The 27,091-nt window shown below is 46.6% G+C and overlaps 1 protein-coding gene across 2 annotated transcripts; it reads left to right on the top strand.

Moving 5' to 3' along the window:
- Positions 1 to 1,043: 1,043 nt before the first annotated feature.
- Positions 1,044 to 20,921, top strand: PHYHIP (phytanoyl-CoA 2-hydroxylase interacting protein). 2 transcript variants are annotated; one of them, XM_073654046.1, is made up of 5 exons: positions 1,044 to 1,179; positions 10,361 to 10,535; positions 10,804 to 10,978; positions 12,197 to 12,314; positions 19,393 to 20,921. In XM_073654046.1, the coding sequence occupies exons 2-5, from the start codon at positions 10,368 to 10,370 to the stop codon at positions 19,916 to 19,918; spliced, it is 987 nt and encodes a 328-aa protein (XP_073510147.1). In that variant the 5' UTR covers positions 1,044 to 1,179; positions 10,361 to 10,367; the 3' UTR covers positions 19,919 to 20,921. The 2 variants fall into 2 exon arrangements, with proteins under 2 accessions (XP_073510147.1, XP_073510146.1); XM_073654045.1 differs by lacking the exon at positions 1,044 to 1,179 and adding an exon at positions 1,290 to 1,442.
- Positions 20,922 to 27,091: the final 6,170 nt, after the last annotated feature.

Raw genomic sequence — 27,091 nt, forward strand, 5'->3', positions numbered from 1 at the left:
CCCAAAGATAAAACAAGTATGCTACAACAAAACCGATAAAACAGAATATGGTGTGGATCCACTAGACTGGATAAGCAGTGAAAATGTATTTATTATTCTCACAAAAGCAATTAAAACAGATGCAGATGACGAATGTGTAGGTCTGACCATTGGTTTCGCCCTACAAATGATGGCTTCTTCTGGGGCTTCGCTCACAATATAAATTCGCTATCAGTATGTCTTTTGGAGTGTGGGAGGAAACCCACACAAACTCCTTGCACATTTTGTCCTTGGTGGGATTTGATCCCAGGACCCCAGCGCTGCAAAGTAACAGTGCTAATTGCTGACTCACTGCACTGACCCATTTTATGCTTACTGTATAGAGTTCAGGCAGGCTGAAGCCCCGGAAGAAGCCATCACTTGTAGGGCGAAACCCTGAATCGGGCTGTTTCACCACAGATTTTCTACTGGACTGATTACTTGGAAACCAAGGACTCTGTTCACAATATCCTATATCTCTATTAGGCGATGAGCTCTCTTCCGTTTCTGCCCAATGTTGTAGCGTAATGGTTTTTTTTAAAATTTTTCTCAGTATGGCAACCCCAAAGGGCCATTTAAATAGCATCTGTCACCAGGTCATAAGTGAACAGTTTTTTGCTCTTATTTTATTCCCGCTTCTCCCCTTTTTATTTGTTGTTCTTCTTAAATCCGTCTGAGATACTTGCCTTTTCATTCACTGCTAATTTTATCTCTCAATTCTGTTTCTTGGACTATCAGATGCCGGATTAAAGGAATTTTCCTGTAACATTGGGAAAAAAAAAAAAATATGGAAGTTTTGTTTAAGCAACAACATGAGCCCCGGGGGTCACCTCCTTTTTCCTTCGGGTTCTGATTTTAGGCCGTCCATCTGGTAATTCACGACGATTTTGGCTGCTGGATCTGGGTACAGATAAGAATTGGCCTCTCGTTACTGGCAGCATTGATGAGATTAATTATTCCCTTTCAGATGGGCACAGTGCCAGTGACGCTCGTCAGCATGTGATGGTGGGTCCACGCTGTCGGTTCTCTTAACCCACAACCTGCCGGATGGCTCACCCCCTCTTAATAATAGGCTTGTGCCATGTGCGACTTGCGTCACAACACGGCTGTGTAACCCCTTAGTGGCTGCGGTGCCAGGTTGGTGCTCGGTTGGCGCTCTTGGTCAGTACCTGTGGGTTCTAGAACTCTCATACTTTTATTATTATTATTCGATGCATCTCATTGATTCCGCTCTCTCTCGGTCTCGCCTCCCCTCTCTATCTCTCACCTCCCTCATTCTCCACCGCTCTCGCTCTCTCTCTCTCTGTCTTTGCTGTTACCCTCCTACTCACTATTTTCCTGCTCTCTCTCTTCCTCGCCCCTTTTTCCTTCCTCTCATTCCTTCGCACTCTCATTCTTCAGCGAGGTACCTGCACATTTACAAGGTATGTCACATCTGCACCTGCCAAATCTTTACATCTTGCGCAATGCCCATCGTTCCCTGATCGCCGCACCTTGCATCTGAACTTTTTATACTTGTGCAATGCTCTGCAGGGGGAAAGGGGAGACTTGCTCTACGAGGGGACTGCCGATTCTTTGCATGCCTTGTATTGTCCTGGTGTAGAGCTTAATTAGCTCCTTTTCTGCCATCTGCACCGTCATGACAACCTGTTTTAGGATTCTTTAACGTTGCAATGCTCTGCATCTTACCTGACAATTGTGCAATGCTCTGCGACACGGGTGCATTTAGAATTTCCCGTGACTATTCTGTATCTTTAAAATCTGACTTGGTGGGGAGAAGCTGTGCAATGCTCTGCAGGTATTACATAAGATAATGATGATCTGCAGTATGTGCGATGCTCTGCACAGCATGTGATTTTTTTTCTGCACAGCCTGTGACGCACTGCTCAATGAGCTCATTCCCAGGTTCTGAGTCGTCTCGGAGTTAAGTTGAGCAGGTCCCCAGGGATATAATCTTGTACTAGGGGATAATAGTTAGGAGAGGGAGGATTTTATCCATTCTGCCCTAAGGAAATTGCAATAATTTACTTTGGGAGCCCCTTGGATGGATGGGATACAAGAGCGGCCACAATGCATCTGTATCCCAGTTTTTTAGGGGGCACAGGCTGGAAAAATGGTGGCCCGTAAGGAAAAATCTAGGCCAGTTGTGAATATTTTTCCCGTGTGGGTGGCTTTTAAGCAGAGATAGAGCGATTAATGTATAACACCCTCCTACAGACCGTGCGGCTGTTGTAACCAGGCGTCAAATGCCAGAACAGGGGTAGTAATATCCCCAATGTCAGGTTACCTTTTATTCTGACCCAGCCTCCATTTACATAAGTGGAATAATGGACATTACGGCCCAGATTCATCATTGCCTTTGCGCCTGTTTTTTCTATAGTTTGTGTGTTTTGCGCCTTTTTTTTTTTAATTTGCACCAAATTCATTATTCGGTTTGTGCCTTTTTTTAATCTACTTTATATGTGCTCCCATTATTGGGGTTTATTGTTTTGCTTTGTGGTCAAAGTTTAAAGTTTCCTCTTGTTTTCAGCTGATTCATCAATGGCGACTTTTTAAAAGGTTGCAAAATTCAACACAACTCTACTCCAGCCGCCCCTCTCCTTGGTGTAGTTTTTTGTAGGTTTCCCAAAAAAAAGTAGCATCTTTTTCTATATTTTTGTGAAAGATGCAACTTTTGCTTGAAAAGGTGCGAAAACAGGTAATGGCAGGTAAGAAACCACCTTTTTTTAAACTTTACGCCAAATTCATGAACCGTGTGCGCCATTATGTTGAATTTGGCTTAATAAATGTCAGCCACAATCCTCAAGACAGAAAAAAGAAAAATCACTTAACCCCCCCCCTCCAAAAAAAAACCAGCAAATGATGATTCGGGGCCTATATGTATTGTACCATAGAATAGTCTACAAAGTGCACAACAGAATGTGCTCACCGCTCAGCTCCATCTTGTGGTAAGAAGTGGTATTGCGATTTATTTCTATCTTTGACATGAATTTTTAGCAGATAGACATTTTAGTCTGGAGAGAAGCTGGATGAATAAACAGGTAGATATTAGGCTGTAATGGACAAATAGATATCAAATAGATATTTAGAAGATAATTAGATGAATATTAAATCGATTTGGATAGATAGATATGAGATAGAGAGAGATAAATAGATATTAGACGTATAATTATCTATTAATCCATTATTCTCTCACCATAATAAAACACCTATATGTAAAAAAAAAATGTCTACAATTCTAAAATGTAAAGTGCTGCGGAATATGTTGGCGCTATAGAAATAAAAATTATTATTAAACTTATTATTACCCCAAATAAAACTAGAAAAAAAACACAGTTCAATTTACAACTATTCTATGGAATAATACATATCTATTGCAACCTATAGCTTTTAGATATAATTTGTCTCTGTCCAATTATATATATCACATATCTATTTATCCATCTATCATCTATCTATCCATATATTATCTATTTATTATCTATCTTACAGGGGTGGATTAAGAGTAGCAAGGGCCCCGGGCAGTTTAGAAGGCGTGGGCCCCCCCACACACACACACCCCTGATGTATCACGTGACATGTCACATGATCCCCTTTGATAGATCATGTGATAGTTCACGTGAAATTAATGTGGCACTATTAATATATTAATTATAATAATTTTTTTACATTAATTGTATGACATAATATTGAGCACAATTAAGTATGCTGACATCCCCTATATACAGTATGAGACCCTACACACAATATGAGCTGCCACAATCCTCCTATACAAAGCAGTAGGCCGCACGTAGCCATCTATACACAGCGAGAGGCCGCACGTAGCCATCTATATACAGCGGGAGGCCGCACATAGCCATCTATACACAGCAGGAGGCCACACGTAGCCATTAGTGTTGAGCGAGTATGTTCTGTCCGAGTATGCTCTGGCCGAGCTCCGAGTATTTATAGCTGCTCGGTGATATGGTTGAATCGCTCCTGTGTGCATGATTTGCAACTGTTTGACAGCTTTATTACATGTGAGGAATGTGTAAGAAATAGACATTCCTCACATGTAATAAAACTGTCAAACAGTTGCAAATCATGCACACGGGAGCGATTCAACCATATCACCGAGCAGCTATAAATACTTGGAGCTCGGCCCAAGCATACTCGGCGAAAGGGTTAATAGAACATACTCACTCAACACTAGTAGCCATCTATACACAGCAGGAGGCCGCACGGCGCCATCTATACACAGCGGGAGGCCGCACGTAGCCATCTATACACAGCGAGAGGCCACACGGTGCCATCTATACACAGCGGGAGGCCGCACGGAGCCATCTATACACAGCGGGAGGCCACACATAGCCATTCTATACACAGCGGGAGGCTGCACGTAGCCATCTATACACAGCGGGAGGCCGCACGTAGCCATCTATACACAGCGGGAGGCCGCACGTAGCCATCTATACACAGCGGGAGGCCGCACGTAGCCATCTATACACAGCGGGATGGCGCACAGTGCCATCTATACACAGCGGGAGGCCGCACAGCACCATCTATACACAGCAGGAGGCCGCACTTAGCCATCTATACACAGCGGGAGGCCGCACGTAGCCATCTATACACAGCGGGAGGCCGCATGTAGCCATCTATGCACAGCGGGAGGCCGCACGTAGCCATCTATACGCAGCCGGAGGCCACACGTACCCATCTATACACAGCAGGGAGCTGCATGCAGCCATCTATACACAGCGAGAGGCCGCACGTAGCCATCTATACACAGCAGGAGGCCGCACGTAGCCATCTATACACAGCAGGAGGCCGCACGTAGCCATCTATACACAGCAGGAGGCCGCACGTAGCCATCTATACACAGCAGGAGGCCGCACGTAGCCATCTATACACAGCAGGAGGCCGCACGTAGCCATCTATACACAGTGGGAGGCTGCACGTAGCCATTTATACACAGTGGGAGGCCGCACGTAGCCATCTGTACACAGCGGGAGGCAAAGCGGCGCCATCTATACACAGCAGGAGGCCGCACAGCGCCATCTATACACAGCAGCAGACAAAACGGCACCATCTATACACAGCAGGAGGCCGCACAGTGCCATCTATACACAGCAGGAGGCCACGCGTAGCCATCTTTACACAGCAGGAGGCCGCACGGCGCCATCTATACACAGCAGGAGGCCGCACGGCGCCATCTATACACAGCACGAGGCAACATGGCGCCATCTATACACAGCAGGAGGCAACATGGCGCCATCTATATACAGCATGAGGCAGCACGTAGCCATCTATACACAGCGTGAGGCAGCACGTAGCCATCTATACACAGCAGGGGGCCACACGGCGCCATCTACACACAGCGGGGGGCCGCACGTAGCCATCTATACACAGCGGGAGGCCGCACGGTGCCATTTATACACAGCAGGGGGCTGAACGGCGCCATCTATACACAGCAGGGGGCCGCACGTTGCCATCCATACACAGCAGGGGGCCGCGCGTAGCCATCTATACACAGCAGGAGGCCGCATGGCGCCATCTATACACAGCAGGGGGCCGCACGGCGCCATCTATACACAGCAGGAGACCGCGCGTAGCCATCTATACACAGCAGGAGCCCACACGGCACCATCTATACACAGCAGGGGGCCGCACGGTGCCATCTATACAAAGCACGAGGCAACACGGCGCCATCTTTACACAGCATGAGGCAACACGGCGCCATCTATACACAGCATGAGGTAGCACGTAGCCATCTATACACAGCATGAGGCAGCACGTAGCCATCTATACACAGCATGAGGCCGCACGTAGCCATCTATACACAGCAGGGGGCCGCACGGCGCCATCTATACACAGCAGGGGGCCGCACGGCGCCATCTATACTCAGCAGGAGGCCACACAGCGCCATCTACACACAGCAGGGGGCCGCATGTAGCTATCTATACACCGCGGGAGGCCACACGGTGCCATCTATACACAGCATGAGGTAGCACGTAGCCATCTATACACAGCATGAGGCAGCACGTAGCCATCTATACACAGCATGAGGCCGCACGTAGCCATCTATACACAGCAGGGGGCCGCACGGCGCCATCTATACACAGCAGGGGGCCGCACGGCGCCATCTATACTCAGCAGGAGGCCACACAGCGCCATCTACACACAGCAGGGGGCCGCATGTAGCTATCTATACACCGCGGGAGGCCACACGGTGCCATCTATACACAGCAGGGGGCTGAACGGCGCCCACCAGATACATCAGGGGGCCGCACGGCACCATCTATACAGAGCAGTGGGCCACACGACGCCATCTATACACAGCGGGAGGCAGCACGGCGCCCCACAGATACAGCAGGGGGCCGCACGGTGCAATTTATACACAGCAGTGATCCTCACGGCGCCATCTATACACAGCAGGGGGCCTCACGGCACCATCCATACACAGCAGGGGGGCGCACGGCGCCATCCATACACAGCAGGAGGCCGCATGTAGCCATCTATACACAGCAGGAAGCCGCACGTAGCCATCTATACACAGCAGGGAGCCGCACGTAGCCATCTATACACAGCAGGGAGCCACACGTAGCCATCTATACACAGCGGAAGGCCGCACGTAGCCATCTATACACAGCCGGAGGCCACACGTACCCATCTATTCACAGCAGGGAGCCGCACGCAGCCATCTATACACAGCGAGAGGCTGCACATAGCCATCTATACCCAGCAGGAGGCCGCACATAGCCATCTATACACAGCAGGAGGCGGCACGTAGCCATCTATACACAGCGGGAGGCCGAACGTAGCCATCTATATACAGCGGGAGGCCGAACGTAGCCATCTATACACAGTGGGAGGCCGCACGTAGCCATCTATACACAGTGGGAGGCCGCACATAGCCATCTATACACAGCGGGAGGCCCCACGTAGCCATCTATACACAGCAGGGGCCGCACGGCGCCATCTATACACAGCAGGAGGCAAAACGGCGCCATCTATACACAACAGGGGGCCGTACGGCACCATCTATACACAGCAGGGGGCCGCACGGCGCCATCTATACACAGCAGGGGGCCACACATAGCCATTTAGACAAGCAGGGGGCCAAACGGCGCCATCCATACACAGCAGGGGGCCTCACGGCGCCATCCATACACAGCAGGGGGCCGCACGGTGCCATCCATGCACAGCGGGAGGCCGCACGGCGCCCCCCAGATACAACGGGAGGCCGCACGCAGTCACGCACACACACACAAAAACATATACATACACGCATAAACACATTTGAAACACAAATATACATATAAACAGACATCACACAATGATATCTGCACACACAGACAGACACACACACTCACTCACCATCCCCTGGCTCGGCTCCAGTCGTCCAGCTCCTCTCCGGTGCAGCAGTGCAGGGCGCATACTGCGTGACATCATGCTAGCAGACACGGCCGCGAAGAGGCTGGGCCAGCACACAGGGAAGTTAACAGGTGCAGTGCTGGCCCGGCCGAAGAAGAAGCAGCGGCCCTGCGCAGTGCCTCTGCCTGCCGGTGTGTGCCACATTGGCGCCGCACGTATTATAATGATGGCAATCTGGCCATGGCCCCCCACGAGCCTCGGGCCCCGGGCGGTAGCCCAGATTGCCCTCATTATAATCTGTCTATGTCTATCTATTATCTATTTATCTATCTCATATATATCTATTATCTATCACACACAACCTGTAAACAAGAGTGGCGCTGTTTTTTTTTTATTCTTTTTTTTAAGAAGGCAGCCATATTTTTCTAATCCTGAACAACCCTCTTAAGAAAAAAAAAAAGAAACAAGGACTATCCCTCTATAAAGTAGAAGAGAATTGGTGTACACACACAGTAGTCCAGGAGAAGTGCAGGCATCTATAACTTGCACTTTATGCTTATTCCGAGCTTATTGTCTACCTGCACTTGAATTTGGAAATAAAAAGAACTTACACTCATCATTAGAGTGTGCGGTGAATTTACCTTACTTGATGTCCCTCTATAAAGACGTCCGTCAGACATGGACACAGGACCTGCTGTCACATTTATCCCCGTCTGTTATATTCCACCATCTTTTATACAACACTCAAAGAACCTGAGAAATTGTTTCATTGGGTCCTTATATCAGGGGGCTCTACCTTGGCCGCCCTGTCCCTGCTTATGACATGGAAAGATCTTTGGTTGCTGAAGATTTTATGTCTAACAAAGTCTGAGATATTGAAGGTTAAGGAGCCATAAAGGCGTCTCAGGTGTCCATATTTTTCCTTCTAGGCCATTATTACCAGTCTGGTGGAAATCAGAAGAATGAAGGATAATGGATGTTCCCGATGCTGAAGCTCAGTCCCATTCACTTGAATGGGCCTGAGCAACAATATACTGCAATACCACACCCAGCCACTACTGAAGGTGTGGCGCTGTGCCTGGTAAACATTGAAAGTCAGCAGATCATGGGGATGTCAGGCCCCTCACGATCTTACAGTTGAAACCAGAAGTTTACATACTCTATATAAAAAGACACAAATTCATGTTTTTCTCAATATCTGACATGAAATCAGAATAAACCTTTCCTGTTTTAGGTCAATTAGGATTACCATAATTTTTAATATTTGACAAATGGCAGAATAATGAGAGAGAGAGAATGTTTTAAGGAATTTTTATCACTGTAAAGTCAAAAGTTTACATACACTAAGATTACTATGCCTTTAAACAATTCTGGACTGCCCATATTATGATGTCATGTGTTTGGAACCTTCTGATTTTTTTGGCAACATCTGAGTTAATTAGAGACACACCTTTGTATGTATTTTAATGCACACCTGAAACACACTGCTTCTTTGTGTAGCATCATGGGAAAGTCTCAAGAAATCAGCCAAGATATTAGGAAGAGAATTGAGGACTTGCACAAGTCTGGCTCATCTTTGGGTACAATTTCACTGTATATTGATGGTCTACCCTAATGATTGTTAAAGTTGCACATCTCAGTAGGTATCTGTAGATGTGACGTCATCATATATAATCATATAATCATATAATAGTAGAGTTGGAGGGGACCTCCTGGGTCATCTGGTCCAACCCCCTGCTCAAAGCAGGATTTACTAGATCATCTCAGACAGATGTCTGTCCAGCCTCTGTTTGAAGACGTCCATTGAAGGGGAACTCACCACCTCTCGTGGCAGCCTGTTCCACTCATTAATCACCCTAACTGTCAAAAAGTTTTTTCTAATATCTAATCTGTGTCTCCTCCCATTTAGTTTCATCCCATTGCTTCTAGTCTTTCCTTGTGCAAATGAGAATAAAGATGATCCTTCTACAATGTGACAGCCCTTGACATATTTGTAGACAGCTATTAAGTCTCCTCTCAGTCTTCTTTTTTGCAAGCTAAACATTCACAAATCCTGCAACCGTTCCTCATAGGACATAGTTTGCAGACCAGTCACCATTCTGGTCGCTCTTCTCTGAACTTGCTCCAGTTTGTCGATGTCTTTTTTAAAATGTGGTGCCCAAAACTGTACACAGTATTCCAGATGAGGTCTGACCAAAGAGGAGTAAAGACCGATAATGACTTCACGTGATCTAGACTGTATGCTTCTGTTAATACATCCCAGAATTGTATTTGCCTTTTTTGCTGCTGCATCACACTGTTGACTCATGTTCAGTCTATGATCTATTAGTATACCTAAGTCTTTTTCACATGTACTGTTGCTTAGCTCTATTCCTCCCATTCTGTATATGCTTTTTTCATTTTTATTGCCCAGATGTAGTACTTTGCATTTTTCCCTGTTAAAAACCATTCTGTTGGTTGCTGCCCACTGCTCCAGTTTATTTAGGTCTTTTTGAATCCTCTCTCTCTCTTCTCTAGTATTAGCTATCCCTCCTAGCTTTGTGTCATCAGCAAATTTAATCAGTTTACCCTCAATTCCTTCATCTAAATCATTGATAAAGATGTTGAACAATATAGGTCCCAGGACGGAGCCCTGTGGTACCCCACTTGAGACATTCATCCAGCTGGATGTGAAGCCATTTACAACCACCCTTTGAGTCCGATCACTAAGCCAGTTATGAATCCACCTAACAGTTGCCTGGTCCATTGCAGTCCTGGTCAGCACCGTTTGCCTCCCAAATTGGAAGTGAGCTTTTAGGAACACTCCTTTAAATTATGGTTACCAGGGGCATAGCTATAGGGAGGATAGAGGTGGCAGTCACCCAGGCCTCAGTACTGGAAGGGGCCCCCCAAAAAAACACCATCATTGAGGCTCTGGAGCTTCTAGGTTAAGTCTGTGAAGGTCACACTTGTAGAAACCCCTTTCCTAAAGTTACCTCCTCCTGTACAGGTCAGTCATGGAGCCCCCTCTCACTGCACCACATGGGATTCAGATCAGCGACATAAGCTGCGACTCATTCCGTGTCTCCTGGGAGATGCCACCCTATGATGCCAGGCGGGTCACCCACTACTTCATAGACCTCAATAAGACTGGAGGGCAGAAGGAGAACAAGTTCAAGCACCGGGTAAGCCACGCCGTAGAATCATGGAATCATAGAATGTTAAGAGTTGGAAGGGACCTCCAGGGTCATCGTGTCCAACCCCCTGCTCAATGCAGGATTCACTAAACCATCTCAGACTGATGTCTGTCCAGCCTCTGTATGAAGACGTCCATTGAAGGAGAACTCGCCACCTCTCGTGGCCGCCTGTTCCAGTCATTGACCTCCCTAAGCCCATATTCCAAGTCTGTTAATGTGAATAACTAAACCTGTCCTTCTATCGCCCTTCTCAAAGGATGTGCCAACAAAACTGGTGGCAAAAGCTGTGGTGCTGCCCATGACCGTGCGAGGACACTGGTTCCTGAGCCCCCGCACGGAGTATACCCTGGCTGTACAGACAGCGATGAAGCGCAGTGACGGGGAATACACCGTGTCCGGCTGGAGCGAGACACTTCGCTTCTGTACAGGAGGTGAGGAATTAATCATCTGATGGATATATATGTGGTTAGGGGTGGCAGGTCAGTCAGAAAAATAGGAAATCAGTTATATTTGCAAGAAATTTGGGGTTAAAGGAAAAAAGCTGCTGCAGCGGTCAAGAGAACTGCAGCTTTTACTGCATGCGTGGCCTCCGCGCCATTCCTGGTCTATTGGACTGCGGAGTGCAGCACTCAGCTAGTTCCTTCGGTCACATAGACATTGTGTAAAGTGGAGGCATGCGCACTTCTGCTCCGTTCTGGACGGGATTGATAGGCCCCTTCCTCAGGGTTACAGAAACCCAATCTCGGTATTCCTGGGGGTCCCAGCGGTCAGACCACTGCAATCAGAAATTTATCCTCTATCTCTTGGATAGGGGGAAAACTTCATATTTTTGGGAACAACCCTTTAAACCTATTTTGGGCTGATTAAAGGGAATCGGTCACCGGGTTTTTGCCACCTAAGCTGAGAGCAGCATAATGTAGAGACAGAGACCCTGATTGCAGCAATGTGTCACTTACTGGGGCTGCTTGCTGTAGTTTTATCAGCAGGAGATTATGACTAGAGGACTAATAAACCTGCTGCCATGTAGTCCTCCATATTCATGAGCTCTGTATATCCCCGCCTCCACCACTGATTGGCAGCTTTCTGCCTATGCACAGTGTACACAGAGAGCTGCCACTTTTTCTTTAATATTTTAGGTTTTTTTTTAATTCAGAATTTAATAAAAAAAAAAGAAGTGTCACTATTTTCTGGGATCTGTAACTTTTTGTTTTGTTTTCCATCGATTGGAGTTGTAAAAAGTCTTAGGTTTTGCACGGCGAGTTGTTGTGTGTATTGGTACTATTTTTATATGTTTTGATCAATTGTTTCCTTTTTTTGGGGGGGGGTGTTTCTGGGGAAATCTGGCAGTAAGAGCTCATTCAGACTTCCAGTTTTTGTGTAGAGTACTATCGTGTTTTAGCACTCGTACCTATGATAGTGAATGGGACAGTTTTCCAGTCCGTGATCTTTTCCGCGCAGAATCAAGGGGTCATGCCTGATTTTGATCCAAATGTCAGATCAGAATTAATAATGAAAGTTTACGGGTCCGGGAAAAAAAAAAATCAGACAGCGAAGATTACATTTTTTTTTCTTTTAAAAAAAATAAACCGCAGAATGGGACGAAGCATTAATATGATCTGATACATGTGACCTTTATGTCTTCATTATAGATTATGCCATGGAGCAGGTGAAACAATTACAAGAGAAATCTGAAGGGATCGCGGGACGTATGTTGTCATTCCAGGTCTTCTACCGGAATCAAACGGCAGAATATTTCCAGCATGTCCGGTATGTCTGCCATTGTTGTTGTTGTAGAGCCTGTGCAGCTCCTTTACATAGCTGGCTGCCCTGCTGCTTGTGAGAGCTCTCATTCTCTCCCATGATCATCTCTCCGTGTAATAAGTGTCAGTGGTAGAGGATGGCGTAGGAGTCTGAACATTGATCAGAGTGTGGAAAGGAGGGAAAGCACCCAAGTTTCTAGAGATTGCAGATAATAAATGCTACATTGTATCAAAGTGAGGATAGACAGCAAAGCACACAAGGCAGTCAGCAGGGAGAAGACATGAATCACACAGGTTTTGCTTCAATATAAAAAAAATAAAAAATTAGACAACCTGCAGCAGACGCTGCAGGAAAAGAGGGGGATCACACTCTCCTTCCTCTACATGTGTACAAAGGAGGAAAGATCTGTCATGTCTACAAAAGGGGAATGCTGTGCAGGAATGAAGCTGTACTGACGCTTGAGATTAGGGATGAAAGGAGATAGTTATTTTTACCATAGGAAGTTCAAGTTCCCTATAGGGACTGAAATGTGGGAAAAAAAGGATTTTAAAGATATTGAATTAAGATGTAAAAACTAAAATCACCCCCTTTTTCCCAATGTGAAAAAAGACATATTTGATTTTGCTGCACTATAATTCTCAGACCTAGAAAATCTAAAATCAATAAGCCTTTACGATATAGAAGCTTTAAAAAATAAAAAAACGACTGAAACTGGGTGTTTTTTTTTTTGTAACCATCCCCCCCAAAAGAATGCAATAAAAAATTGATCAAAAATAGTAGCAATAAATACAACAATTGCCATGAAAAATGTAAGAGTTTTTACACCTTCATCAAAAAAACTAAAATTTTTGGATATCTGAAAATAGCAACACTAATTTATTTATTTTTTTTTTAAATAAATTTCAATTTTTTTTAAAGAACTAAAATATTAAAGACAAACTACACTCCTCAACAATGAAATTACACCAAGAAGGAAAAGTTGTGGAATTATGGAAAATCACAGGATGGATAGACATATTTCTGATCTGCAAATGATGAAAATATGGAAACATATTCAAAACATCTCAATTTATTGAGTATGAGAGCCAAGTGCACAAATCCAGAACACTTACATGTCTTCTCTGCTATCAATGAGGTTATTAATGATTGTCTGAGGAATGTTGTGCCGCGCTAAATGCACTTGGGCAAATCATCAAGATCCACTTCTGGCAGCTCCTTTTGCAGTTATCGACCAATGACCTCCCAGATGTGCTCGATGAGAAACCAGTCCCGAGATGCTGTAGGCCATATCTTCAAAGTGTCCCACGAGCTGTTCTAAAACACGACAACGCCAGGCCACATGTTTCTATTCCTACTGTAAGCTGCCTGCATGGCCAGAGGCACTGAGTGTTTTGAGGCTTTCAATAACTCACAGGCTTGGGGTGTTTTTGGAGTTTTTCTTTTCCTGAACGCGTTTTGAAGAGTTTTGGAAGATTTTTCTTTAAGCACTTTTTTTGCAGCCTTTTGATTGGCCAGTGCCTAGTTTGGAGAGGATTCCTTTGGGATCTTCCTAAAAAATTGACAGCAGGCCCTGAATCACCATTTGCATTTTTTTAAAGCCACTTATTGTGGTATTAGTATTCGGTGCCAAATGGCGCATGCAATTCATGAATTTGGCGCAAAGTCAAAAATGGTCTGCCTTGAACTGTGTTTTTCTTCCACATTTTGGTGCCAAAAATTGCACGTTTTGTAAAAATGTCTCAAAGATTGCACCAAAATACTCGTGTACTCAAAAATACACTGGGGGTGGGGTCGCTCCAAATTTTGTGACTTTTTAAAATGTCGCACTTGATTAAATCAGGTGAAAACATCTAGAATTGTTACACTTCGCCCACAAAGCGGAAAACAAAACAAAACAAAAAAAAACAAAATAGGCAAGCACATATAAAATAGACTCCAAAAAGGTGCAAATAGAATAATGAATTGGGATAAAATAAAAAACACAAAAAAATAGACAAAAAACAGGCACAAAGGCAGTGATGAATTTGTGATTCACTTTTTTCCCCCATCAGGCATTTTTCAAACCTTTCTTCAGAAAAAAAAAGCTGAAAAAAAAAGCTAAAAAAAAAAAGCCAAAACAACCCCTTATAGGAATAGCGAAAGTGGAATTAATTTGAAAACTCTTCGAAGAGTTCTTGAAACAGTTTTGGGGAGGGATTTTGGGAGAGATTCCACTTAAAAAAAAAACAACTAAAAAAATCTGTGTACATAGCCTTAACATGCTACCATGGCCTAGTCTCTAGACTAGCTTCCCTCTGCGCACATCCAGGATGTCATTGGTCGGCAATTACACAGGAGCAGCCAGCAGCGGATCTTGATGATTTGCCCAAGTGCATTCAGCATGGCAGAACATTCCTCAGACAATCATTAAAGATGTTGTCCACTACTTTTACAATGATGCTCTAGCCGTAGGATAGGGCATCAATGTATGATCGGCAGGGGTACTGCGTGCTGGACCCCCGCCGATCAGCTGTTATCGGTGGCGGCGGCCGCCAGCCAGAAGTCCCTATCTGCGGCGCTCGGCTGTCCATCTGTAGTGATATCTGTGTCCGTGAGCACCTGTGTGGCACACGTGTGCTTCATCAGGAGCACACGTACCGGAGCCTGGGAATCAGTGTACAGTTAGTGCTGTTTCCAAGCGCCGGGTGCTGAACGCTGTCCTCATCAAATCACACCTCACCACCTGTGAACTTGAGCCAATCCCATCCCATCTCATCCCCAACCTTACCACAGTCTTCATCCTTACCAGCAAAACAAACCTACTTCTCATCTCTCATATCCTCCCTGTCACACAACCCTAAACAGCTATTGAACACGTTCAATTCTCTCCTCCGTAACCCAGCGTCTCCTCCCTCTCCTCTCAGCTGAGGACTTTACCTCATTCTTCAAGCAGAAGATTGATACCATCAGACAAAGCTTTTGCCTAAAGACCCCACAGCCCCTTCTCATATCTACTCAATCCTCCTCCTCCAAAACCAGCTTCTCCGCCATTACGGAAGATAAGCTTTCCTCCTTACTCCCCAAGTCACACCTCACCACCTGTGAACTTGACCCTATCCCATCCTACCTCATACCTAACCGTACTATAGTCTTCATCCCAACCCTAACCCACCTTTTCAACCTGTCACTAACAACTGGTGTCTTCCCCTCATGCTTCAAACATGTCTCAATCACACCCATCCTGAAAAAGCCCTCCCTTGACCCATCCTCTCTGACAAGCTATCGCCACATATCACTTCTCCCTTACGCCTCAAAACCACTGGAACAACACGTCCATTCTGAACTGTCCTCCCACCTCTCCTCCTGCTCTCTCTTTGACCGCCTCCAATCTGGCTTCCAACCGCACCATTCTACTGAAACTGCCCTGACTAAAGTCACCAACGACCTACTAACCGCCAAATCTAAGCGACACTACTCTGTCCTCCTCCTTCTAGACCGGTCATCTGCCTTCAACACAGTGGACCATTCCCTCTTACTACAGATTCTCTCATCTCTTGGCATCAAAGACTTGACCCTATCTTGGATCTCCTCATACTTAACAGACAGGACATTCAGTGTCTACCACTCACACATCACCTTCTCATCTCGCCCCCTATCTGTTGGTGTCCCCCAAGGTTCAGTCCTAAGACCCCTGCTCTTCTCCATCTACACCTTTGGCCTGGGACAACTCATAGAGTCTCATGGCTTTCAGTACCACCTCTATGCTGACGACACACAGATCTACCTTTCTGGACCCAATATCTTCTATCTCCTCCCTACTAACCAAAATCCCACAATGGGAAAGAAAGAAGAAAAACTATGCGACATAAAGCCCCACACTATATATCACTAAAAATCAATTAGGTTACATTACGGAATTTAGAGCACAAATGATCATTTACAAAATTGGAAAAATGGACATCTCAAAACCCCCAGCATGAATGACCCAACATAACTAGTTATAGTTCCATTTAAAAGCTCAAAACATGGTCTCAGTTTGTGTATATTTCCTGATATATAATGGGCTAATTAGCCAAACAAACTGCCATGTGGGGCAGTGTATACAGGACCGGTTTAAGCAAAGTACATCAATACCTTAGTGTAGAGTATAAGCGGTGGGCCACCAGCTGGAGGGTGAGTGTCCACCCCAACGCGCGTTTCGGCGAGCCTTCTTCAGGGGGTGATATGTATTCAATAAAGATTTGTACTTTTTACACTTTGACTTATAGTGTGGGGCTTTATGTCGCATAGTTTTTCTCTATCTTTCCCATGGTCCTCCTGCGATGCCCATTTTCCGTCTATCCATAAGTCCTCCCATTGCGGCAATACACTAAAGATATGATGTGGACTCTTCTGTGGTATGTCAAAATCCCACAATGTCTGTCCGCTATCTCATCGTTCTTCTCTGACAGATTTCTAAAACTTAACATGGATAAAACAGTATTCATCATCTGTCCCCCATCTCATTTATCCCCCCCACCTGACCTATCAACGTCAATGGCTGTCCACTCTCTCCTGTCCCCCAAGCTCGCTGCCTTGGGGTAACCCTGGACTCTGATCTCTCCTTCAAACCACATTTCTACTTCCTGCCGACTCCAACTCAAAAATATCTCCTGGATCCTCACATTCCTCAACCACGAATCTGCAAAAACAATAGTGCAGGCCCTCATCTCCCGCCTCGACTATTGCAACCTCATGCTCTGTGGCCTCCCCTTCCACACTCTCGCATCTCTCCAATCTATCCTAAATTCTGCTGCCCGACTATTCCACCTGTCCTCACGCTATTCCCCAGCCTCTCCTCTCTGTCAATCCCTTCACTGGCTCCACGTTGCCCAGGGAATCCAGTTCAAAACCCTATCCCTGGCATAGAAAGCCATCCACAACCTGTGTCCTCCATATATCTGTGACCTCGTCTCCCGGTACTTACCTGCACACAACCTTCAATCCTCACAAGATCTCCTTCTCTACTCCCCTCTTATCTCCTCTTCCCACAATCGCATACAAGAGTTCCCCCTACTCTGCAACTCACTACCCCAACACATCAGATTCTCGCCTACCATGGAAACCTTCAAAAGGAACCTGAAGACTCGCCTCTTCCGACAAGCTTACAACTTGCAGTAACCATTGCTCCACCATACCGCTGCACGACCAGCTCTACCATCACCTACTCTATCCTCACCTATCCCTTGTAGATTGTGAGCCCTCACGCGCAGGGTCCTCGCTCCTCCTGTACCAGTCGTCACGTTTTGTTAAAGATCTTTGTAATAGTTCATGTATGTATACCCCTTTTCCACATGTAAAGCGCCATGGAATAAATGGTGATATAATAATAAATAATAATAGTCCTCTGCTTGCGCTGTGATCAGCACCAGCAGGGGACCATGATGAGAGTAGTAGTCTGCTCCCGCTGTCTCCAGCTGTAGAAATAAGAATAAAATAAAAAATCCATATACTCATCTGTCCTAAGTGCCCCCCGCTGTAATCCATCTGACCGCTCATGCCGAGGTGTCGGGGAGTATGACTCCTGCAGCGAGCGGGGCCCGGAGCTCCACTGAGCTCAGTGAGTGACAGGACACTGCTCGCTGAGCGCATCTCCGGGGCCTGCTCGCTGGAGCGAGTCAGACTTCCCGGCGTCAGCAGTCGCATGGATTACTGCGGGGGACATCTTTGATGAGGTGAGTATAAGAATTTTTTATTTTATTCTTATTTTTACAGTTGGAGATAGCGAGAGCAGACTACTACTCTCATCATGGTCCCTGCTGGTGCTGATTGCAGCGCCAGGAGTGGACAATGATGAAGGCAGTGTTCAGCACCCGGCGCTTAGTAACAGCTCTAACTGTTTCATTGATTCTCAAGCTCCGGTACATGTCACACGGATGAGACACGGATGTCATCCGTGTGTCATCAGTGTAGGATGTTTTATGGCCTGTGCAGCGGGTACAGAGCAGACATGTCAGCCTGTTTTGCCCACGGTCCATGGAAACACACTGACATGTGCGCAAACCTATAGATTTGAATTGGTCTGCGTGTGTCAGTGTCTCCAGTACGTGTGGAAACAGTCACCACTCGTACCGGACACACTGACGTGTGAAAGAGCCCTTAATCAAGATATTTTGAAAATGTTGTTTCCATATTTTCATAATTTGCAGATCAGTAACACGTCTGTTCATCCTGTGATTTCCATAATTTCAAGATTTTTCCTTCTTGGTGTTACATATGCAAATTGTCTCTTCAGAGCAGAGGAGGACTAGAACTCTAGCGCCACCTATTGGAAGCAGTGATCCTAAAAGTCAATATAAACTCTTTAACGAGTCGTGCAATATGACTTAGGATAAAAGTCAAATCAGAATCTCAATTTGCAGACACGGTGTTTCGGGGGGTGTTGCCCCTCATCAGTGCAAAGTATGAGATCTGATTTGACTGGGTGAGAGGCTCTCGACTGAGGACTAAGGGGTAACATCTTGTGGAGAATGCATGGCTTATAAGTCTCCTCATGCTGACTTGTCAGACTTCCCTTCTTGGTGTTGCAATTTCAGTGTTGAGCAGTGATTACAAGTCTGGTATCGCTGTAATCGTACTGACCTGCAGAATCATGTTGCCAGGTCATACCGCACACTGAAGGCTGTATAAAATGAAATTCAAAAAAGACCCCAGAAGTCCAAAAACAAAAATTGGAGTGCAGCACTAATTCTATTTGGAGCGTACGTATTTGTCAATTTTGTCACATCCTCCTCCTTATAAATTCTGTATATTTATAAATTATCTTTTTTTCTCTCATATTAGCAAAGGGTGAGGTTTGGATTATCCATTAGTTAGGAGTATATACGGTAATTATTTTTGGAAATTTACTGCAAATATAATGATGAATTGGGTGCAAAAAAAAAAAAGAAAAAAGACGCAAAACACACAAAACTAGACAAAAAACAGATGCTAAGGGGTAATGTTTCTCCTTGTGGAGAGTGCATATTTCATTTCCCAGAGGAGCATGCATGGCTTATAAGTCTCCTCACTCTGACATATATTTTAACAACCTTATCTTTTTCCCCTTTTTGTGTCATTTGGACAGGGACAAGTGGGGAGGCCTTATGCTTCCAGCTCTAAAAGACCAGAGCGGAAGTCATGGATCACCAATCAGTGGCACACTCCATGGGATCTTCTTCAGTTGCAACACAGAATTCAACACCGGTCTGCCACCGCATGACTCGCCATATGGGAGATGGAGGGCGACGATTCCAGCCGGGTATCTCTTCAATGAAAACACGCACCTATACTTTGCCGACTTCTACTGCATGTACAGTGCCTACCACTATGTCGTCCTAGTGCTGGCTCCTCGAGGGTCTCAAGGCGATGCTTTCTGCAGTGCCCGTTTGCCATTGCTAGACCCACAGAACAACCCTTTTCTGACCTGGGGAGAGCAGGGAACTTACTGGCACGCACAGGATCTCATATTGGAGATAATCTACACTGAACCAGTGCCGATGGGTATGGGGCAACTGTCCGAGATCAAAGGGCATCAGCTGATGAGTCTTTCTACGGCTAACGCCAAAAAAGACCCCAGCTGTAAGGTGTGCAATATCTTTGGTGGGCGCTAGGGAGCCAAGCGTAGTCGTTCGTCAGCAGTGTTCGTCAAGTTTAAAGGGATTTGTTTGTGCGGCTTATGGTGTTGAAAGTGTAATTAGTGCATTTCCAAAACCAGTCCCCACAGAACACCTACTCCTAAAATTGGGGCACCAAGTAGCGGAGAATCTCAAGCTACGATTTAAGATGCGCCAGAAGATGAAACAGAGAAGAAAACAATGGTTTTCGGAAGGTTATGGATAGCACAGGGGTATTAATTATTTTGGCACAATGAGATATGGCGGTAACAATCATGGGTACACATTGGGCCTCAAATTTCCAAAAAGTCTCAATGAGTAATGCTGACAAGAAGCAACTGGGGTTGGGTATTCACGTTCTGAAGGAAAGCAGAGCTCGGATTGTAGTGGGTAATGGAGCAACTTCTGGGACAATTTGATATGGGAGACCCATTGTCTCGTTCCTCAGCGAAGAAACAAGGGACTAAAGAAACATGGCTATTCTGTTCCTAAACCGACAACTCCTATTAACGGGTCGTGCAGCTCAGCCCTATTGCAGTTAATGGAGCTGGATTGCAATACCACACTCAACCTGTTAACACGCGTGGCGCCGTTTAGCAGAAATCAGATTTTTTTTTTTTTAATATTAATTCTGTACATCGCCTTGATATACAGATCACCTAAAAGACCCCTATTTAGAGCCATGTATTGATTGCTATGTGTAGACGTTCAACAGTCGTTCATGTCACCATGTTAACGCGATATTGACAATTCTCATATTTGCTGTATATACATACGATCACCTAAACATGTTATAGTGATGATACTTTTCTCGTCATGTACTTTTTCTTTTTTTTTAACAGACCATGAATGTGCATGTTACTGTGTGCGCGCAAAGTCGGCTATAATGTTGCCTATACCTTCAACTCAACTGTGTTCACGGACATAAGATTTATTGTTTGATTTAAGGACATGGACAATAATTTTCTGTATTTCTATTAAAACTTAGTGATGGAAAAAGATGGGCGTCGTTGTCTATTTTTTTTTTTTTTATCTTCAGTAGATTAATATTTTTATTATTTTTTCCTATTTTAAATTTTTATTTCCATGCAATGAGCTTATATGAAAAAATTTAGCCCATCTAACAGTTTAGAAATGGTTAGCGGGCTTTGCTACAAACCTTTTTTTTACATGGATTCTGTGCCAAATTACGCATAAATAAATAAAATGAACACGCTTCAAATCCACTGGCATAAAGGTTTCCTTTTGCTTGAGTTTAAAATCACCAACATTTTTTTTTCTTAAAACGTGGTAAAAAAAAAAAAAAAAAAAGCATCATGTCAATTCTTTGGAGAGTTTTCTGTGTAAAATGCTAATTTTTGCTGTGTGATTTTTTTTTGCCCTGGAAACTCCATTTGTTTCTTATATATAGAATATTTTGGCCCAATATAAAAGCTGTTCGTGGTGAGGTGGGCATTCAGTTTTTAAACTATCTATTTGGAGTCAAACGTGAAAATACTATTTTTATGTTCATTTAAAGCCAGGCGTCCTATCTGCATTGTGTGGAGGCCACTGTAGCATTCCAGAAGTCTGCTACCAGTGGTATAGGGGGAACTGTAAATGTAGAAGTATCACCGCAACCTCCTAATGAGGCTACGATCTCGAAGTCAATGCCACCCCACCATTGTCTATAGTAAAGTTAAAGGGGTATTCCCATCTCCAAGATCCTATCCCAATATGTGGTAGGTGCAATAATAATACCTCAAATTAGAAATGTAGTATAGTTCTTCTGATTCGCTATTTCGCTTACCCCATGTGCAGGGCCATGCAGTAGCTTAGGTATCCCAAGGTTACGACCATTAACAACTCGCTTAGGCTGTGTGCCCACTATGCATTTAAGAGTTTCCGCAGCAGCAATTCCACTGCAGAAACGCTTAAAAAACGCTTGGTAGAAGGTCTGCCATGGAAATTTCCACTGCGGATTATCATTGCGGAAAAAAACGCAGCACTACCAATTATTTTGCGGAAGAGCAGTGTATTCGCCGCCATTGACTTGCATTGGAACGCTTAATATCCGCATGACTGCATCTGTACATGCGGATAACATGCGGTTCAATGTGCGGATGGTACCCGGGTTTGGAGAAGAGGAGACTCTCCTCCAGACGCGGGTACCATAGTACCTGTAAAAAAATAAAATAAGTATAATTTATTTTTTATTTTACCTTCTGATGGCCCCCGGTGTCATTGCCTCGGCTTGCCGGCAGCTCGCGGTGGACTGAAGGACCTGCGGTGACGTTGTGGCACCCCAGGGGTCTGGTTTTCCACAGTAACAGCAATGTTATGTCTGAGAGCAGGTGGGAGGTCTCTTGGTCAGGGATCCTATGCATGCCACACCTCCTGCCCAGTCCTGGGAGGGGAAGAACTTCCCCTAGATAAACCTGGGGCTGAGGCAGGGTTAGAGAGTTCAGAGGGAGAGTGCAGCCAGGAGGGCTGACAGGGAGCTGTGGCTCCGGCTGGGCCCAGCTCCTGGGCCATGCCAGAAGTAGAGAAGAGAAGCAGCTATGGGAAGAAACAACAGGAGCTCTGTGGGAGCAGTGTTACAAGGAGTCAGGGGCTGGCAGCTGCAGAGCTCGCCCTGACTGAGAAGATTTCTTACCGGACCCGGAGTCCGAGGCTGTGGGGACTAACTCCTACCCAGCAGCAGAATCCGTCAGGCAGGGGATTTCAGGTCCTCTGGCCAAGAAACCCAAAGGCATGGTCACACGCATGGGACCGGCACCGCCGTCATGGAGCGGAAGCTACTAGAAGGCCCCGAGTCACCGGCCATACGGGTGAGCACCACACGGTACACTCAGGGACGTGGGCTACTTATACCCGCCTCTAGCAAGGTAGCCAGAAGAGTACAGTCAGTTTGGGAGGCCTACAACTCCGCCTGGCCAGGGGAGATCCCATCTGCTCAAGGACTGACCAGGCCCCGATCGCTAGCCAGTACTCCGGGAGGGTCTATCTTTGTCACCAGTAAAGACCCTGAATCACACCGCATCGTCTCTGAGTGATTCCTGCTACCCCCATCATCCACGTCGGCTGCCCTGAGGCCATACCCCTCCCGTTGGGGGTTATACCATCTACGCTGCACTATCCTACCACCGGCCTCAGCGGTCTGCCCTGCAGCGGCAGCTCCATAGCTGCATTCAACGGGTGGCGTAGTCGTCCTACATCTACCGCTGATACAGCGCCACTTAGTCTGACTCCCTGGGCACGGACCGGGTCACCGCCACGAGACTACAACCCTCAACAGATCCTGCTCCGGGTAAGCTCCCGCCTGCGCAACGCAGCGCGACACAGGCCCAGGGGCGCGTCAACTTTTGGCGTAGTCGGCAGGATTTCGTGCCCGCAACCACCGGGTACTGCGTGCCTGAAAAAGACTGTTCAAACTTACCTGTGGTGAAGATTCCCGCCATCCGGCGCCATCTTCCGCTTCCTTCCCGCCATCGGTGGAGTTTTCCCGCCATCCGGCGCCATCTTCGGCCTTCTTCCCGCCATACGTGGAGTTTTCCCGCCATTGGACGCCATCTTGAGGACGCCGCGCGGGAAGAAGAGGGGCGTGGACTCCGAAAGCGCGCGAGAACTGAAGCCCCGCCTCACGTCCGGACGTTGCGTAAGGTCCTGGAAGGAGCCCAGCAGACGCCGACGTCACAGGAGCGCGACGGAAGGTCCTCAACCCTGACGATCCACTGCGGAGCCGCGGCCTACGGAAGAGGATCATCGCAAGGTAGGCCACGGTCCACTAGGGGGGAGAAGGATGCCGGATACGGAGGAGAGCTTCACCGCTTCAACCCCCGCCAGCGCCACCGCTGTTGCGGTCATGCCTTTCACCATGCCCTATATCCCGGGGGCAGCCTGGCTACCCCAGTACTCAGGGGAGTCACATACCCTGCATGACTTTAGAGAAAAGCTGGATAGCCTCTTCCAGGTGTACCCCCTCACAGAGGAGCAAAAAGTGAGCATCCTGGTGGCCCAATTAACCGGGACAGCCCAAAGGGAGGTAAAGTCCTGGCCACCTGGGGGGAGGACTGTCGCAGAGATACTAACCCAGCTAACCAAGGAGGAGATGCAGTACTACCAATACGAGGAAAGCCAAGAGGACCCGGACGGGTCTGAGGACTACCCTCAGGAGGGAGCACAAAGAGGACATAGCTACTGAAGGGAAGTAGCGTGAATAAAGAGCTGTAAATAGTTACCCGTAAGGGTACAAGGACTGCTGCTAATTAAAATATGGTCCCCGTTGGGATTAGTGAATTGTTCCCCATGTGCCCCTATCTTAAACCAGGCTGAGGACTGTGAGCAGCCATTCCTTATCCCCACTGACCGAGGACTGAGAGCGGTCGTTCTTTCCCTCTACCTGGCCGAGGACTGAGAGCGGCCATATCCTGTAAATAATTATGTGTTTCTAGTTATTTTTAGGAGTCCTTGGTGGATTTACCGGGAATCCTTTGTATATAGTTGGAGCGTAACCCAGGACGGACTAAAGACTGTTAAGGACTCGGGGCAGGACAGACCCCTACCTGGTTACGTCTCCCTGTTTTGGTGAAATGGACACCTTGCTTTCTTCAAAGACTGCACCCGGTTACGGACATGCAGTGACCACCTTTATGTGTTTCTTTATTGTTATTGTTATATCTTGTTATGTTTTTCTAAAATATGTTTAGTCCCGGAGTACTAAATTTCACTAGGGGGGAAAGTGGCACCCCAGGGGTCTGGTTTTCCACAGTAACAGCAAAGTTATGTCTGAGAGCAGGTGGGAGGTCTCTTGGTCAGGAATCCTATGCATGCCACACCTCCTGCCCAGTCCTGGGAGGGGAAGGACTTCCCCTATATAAACCTAGGGCTGAGGCAGGGTTAGAGAGTTCAGAGGGAGAGTGCAGCCAGGAGGGCTGACAGGGAGCTGTGGCTCCGGCTGGGCCCAGCTCCTGGGCCATGCCAGAAGTAGAGAAGAGAAGCAGCTATGGGAAGAAACAACAGGAGCTCTGTGGGAGCAGTGTTACAAGGAGTCAGGGGCTGGCAGCTGCAGAGCTCGCCCTGACTGAGAAGATTTCTTACCGGACCCGGAGTCCGAGGCTGTGGGGACTAACTCCTACCCAGCAGCAGAATCCGTCAGGCAGGGGATTTCAGGTCCTCTGGCCAAGAAACCCGAAGGCACGGTCACACGCATGGGACCAGCACCGCAGTCATGGAGCGGAAGCTACTAGAAGGCCCCGAGTCACCGGCCATACGGGTGAGCACCACACGGTACACTCAGGGACGTGGGCTACTTATACCCGCCTCTAGCAAGGTAGCCAGAAGAGTACAGTCAGTTTGGGAGGCCTACAACTCCGCCTGGCCAGGGGAGATCCCATCTGCTCAAGGACTGACCAGGCCCCGATCGCTAGCCAGTACTCCGGGAGGGTCTATCTTTGTCACCAGTAAAGACCCTGAATCACACCGCATCGTCTCTGAGTGGTTCCTGCTACCCCCATCATCCACGTCGGCTGCCCTGAGGCCATACCCCTCCCGTTGGGGGTTATACCATCTACGCTGCACTATCCTACCACCGGCCTCAGCGGTCTGCCCTGCAGCGGCAGCTCCATAGCTGCATTCAACGGGTGGCGTAGTCGTCCTACATCTACTGCTGATACAGCGCCACTTAGTCTGACTCCCTGGGCACGGACCGGGTCACCGCCACGAGACTACAACCCTCAACAGATCCTGTTCCGGGTAAGCTCCCGCCTGCGCAACGCAGCGCGACACAGGCCCAGGGGCGCGTCAACGTCATTTAGTCATATGACGGGTCAAGCGACCGCTGACGTCGGCAGATCCTTTAGTCTACCGCGAGCTGCCGGCAAACCAAGACAAGGACACCGGGGGCCATCAGAAGGCAAGTATATATTTATTTTTTACCATTCTTTCGGTCACACTATATAAATCCATGTCGGTTGCATGGATTTATATAGTGTGGCCAAGTTGTCAAGCACTTTCCAAGTGATGCTAAAATCGCTTGGAAAGCGCTTGTCAACCCGCACGCGGAAATGCAAGTCAAGAACGCTTCACATCCGCAAGTCCCTGGCGGAAAAACGCATGTACAATCCGCATGTACAATCCGCATGCGTTTTTTCTGCCAGGGAGATGCAGAAACGCTCAGGAAAAAATCCAGAGCATTTCTGTATCGTGGGCACATAGCCTGTCACTATAGGAGTGGTCGTAAACATGGATACCTAAGCTACTGCAATGCCCTGCACATGGGGTGAGCGTCCTATTAAATCAGAAGAACTATACTACATTTCTAATTAGAGGTATTAGCTATTATTATTACACCTGCTGCATATTGGGCTAAGATCTTGACTTGAAGATGGGAATAACGCTTTAACTTTACTACATTGCTTTTTTTAGACCTTTAGAAGATAATTTTATCAGAAGTAACCAGTTTTTGCTCTCATTTTACTCCCGCTGCTACATCGGAACATAGAGCTGATTTGTTATTATAAAGATTAAGGTGCTGGGAATTAAAACCTGCTGTTTCGGTTCACTTATGTGTCTTGGCAACTTGCAGGTCATAACTCAACCACGTTCACCCTGTATGGCCAAAGTCGCAGTGTAGACCTACATTTACTTTATGGCCAAGGTTCGCTAGGTATTGCAGCACAATACAAGTTAGTGGAGTCACAATACAGCAACCAGAAAGTCGCAAAAACTCCAACACGGTTGTACTTTTTGTGACTTGCTTGGCTTTTTCATGATGTCTGTATGCTAATGGGGCATGAGACAACCCCTTTAAAAATATTGTCCAGCTGTAATACATCTAAACAGTCTTTACTGTAACCGTCACACATTTGGGCCTCCATTTATAAAAGCTTGTCTTTGTTGCCCATAGCAACCAATCAGAACAGAGCTTTCATCTTTTAAACTGCTGTGGTAAAATAAAAGCTGCTCTGTGATTGGTTGCTATGGACAACAGTATGTTTTCATTAACCTTCCACCTAATGTACCTCACTTACCAAAAATAAAGTGTTTTGTTCATAGCAATCAGCGTGCGCTCTCCCACAGCAGCACCGTTTACAGCGATGCCGGCGCTACCATTCCATAAAGTTCTATGGAGAAATGTAACTGTCATTTCAGGAGAACTTGCAGTAGAATGTCTGTCGGCCTATAGCTCCT

The sequence above is a fragment of the Phyllobates terribilis genome, unplaced genomic scaffold (genome assembly GCF_046119375.1).
Source record: "Phyllobates terribilis strain yellow unplaced genomic scaffold, ASM4611937v1 Scaffold_11__3_contigs__length_659146591, whole genome shotgun sequence".
Taxonomy (NCBI): domain Eukaryota; kingdom Metazoa; phylum Chordata; class Amphibia; order Anura; family Dendrobatidae; genus Phyllobates; species Phyllobates terribilis.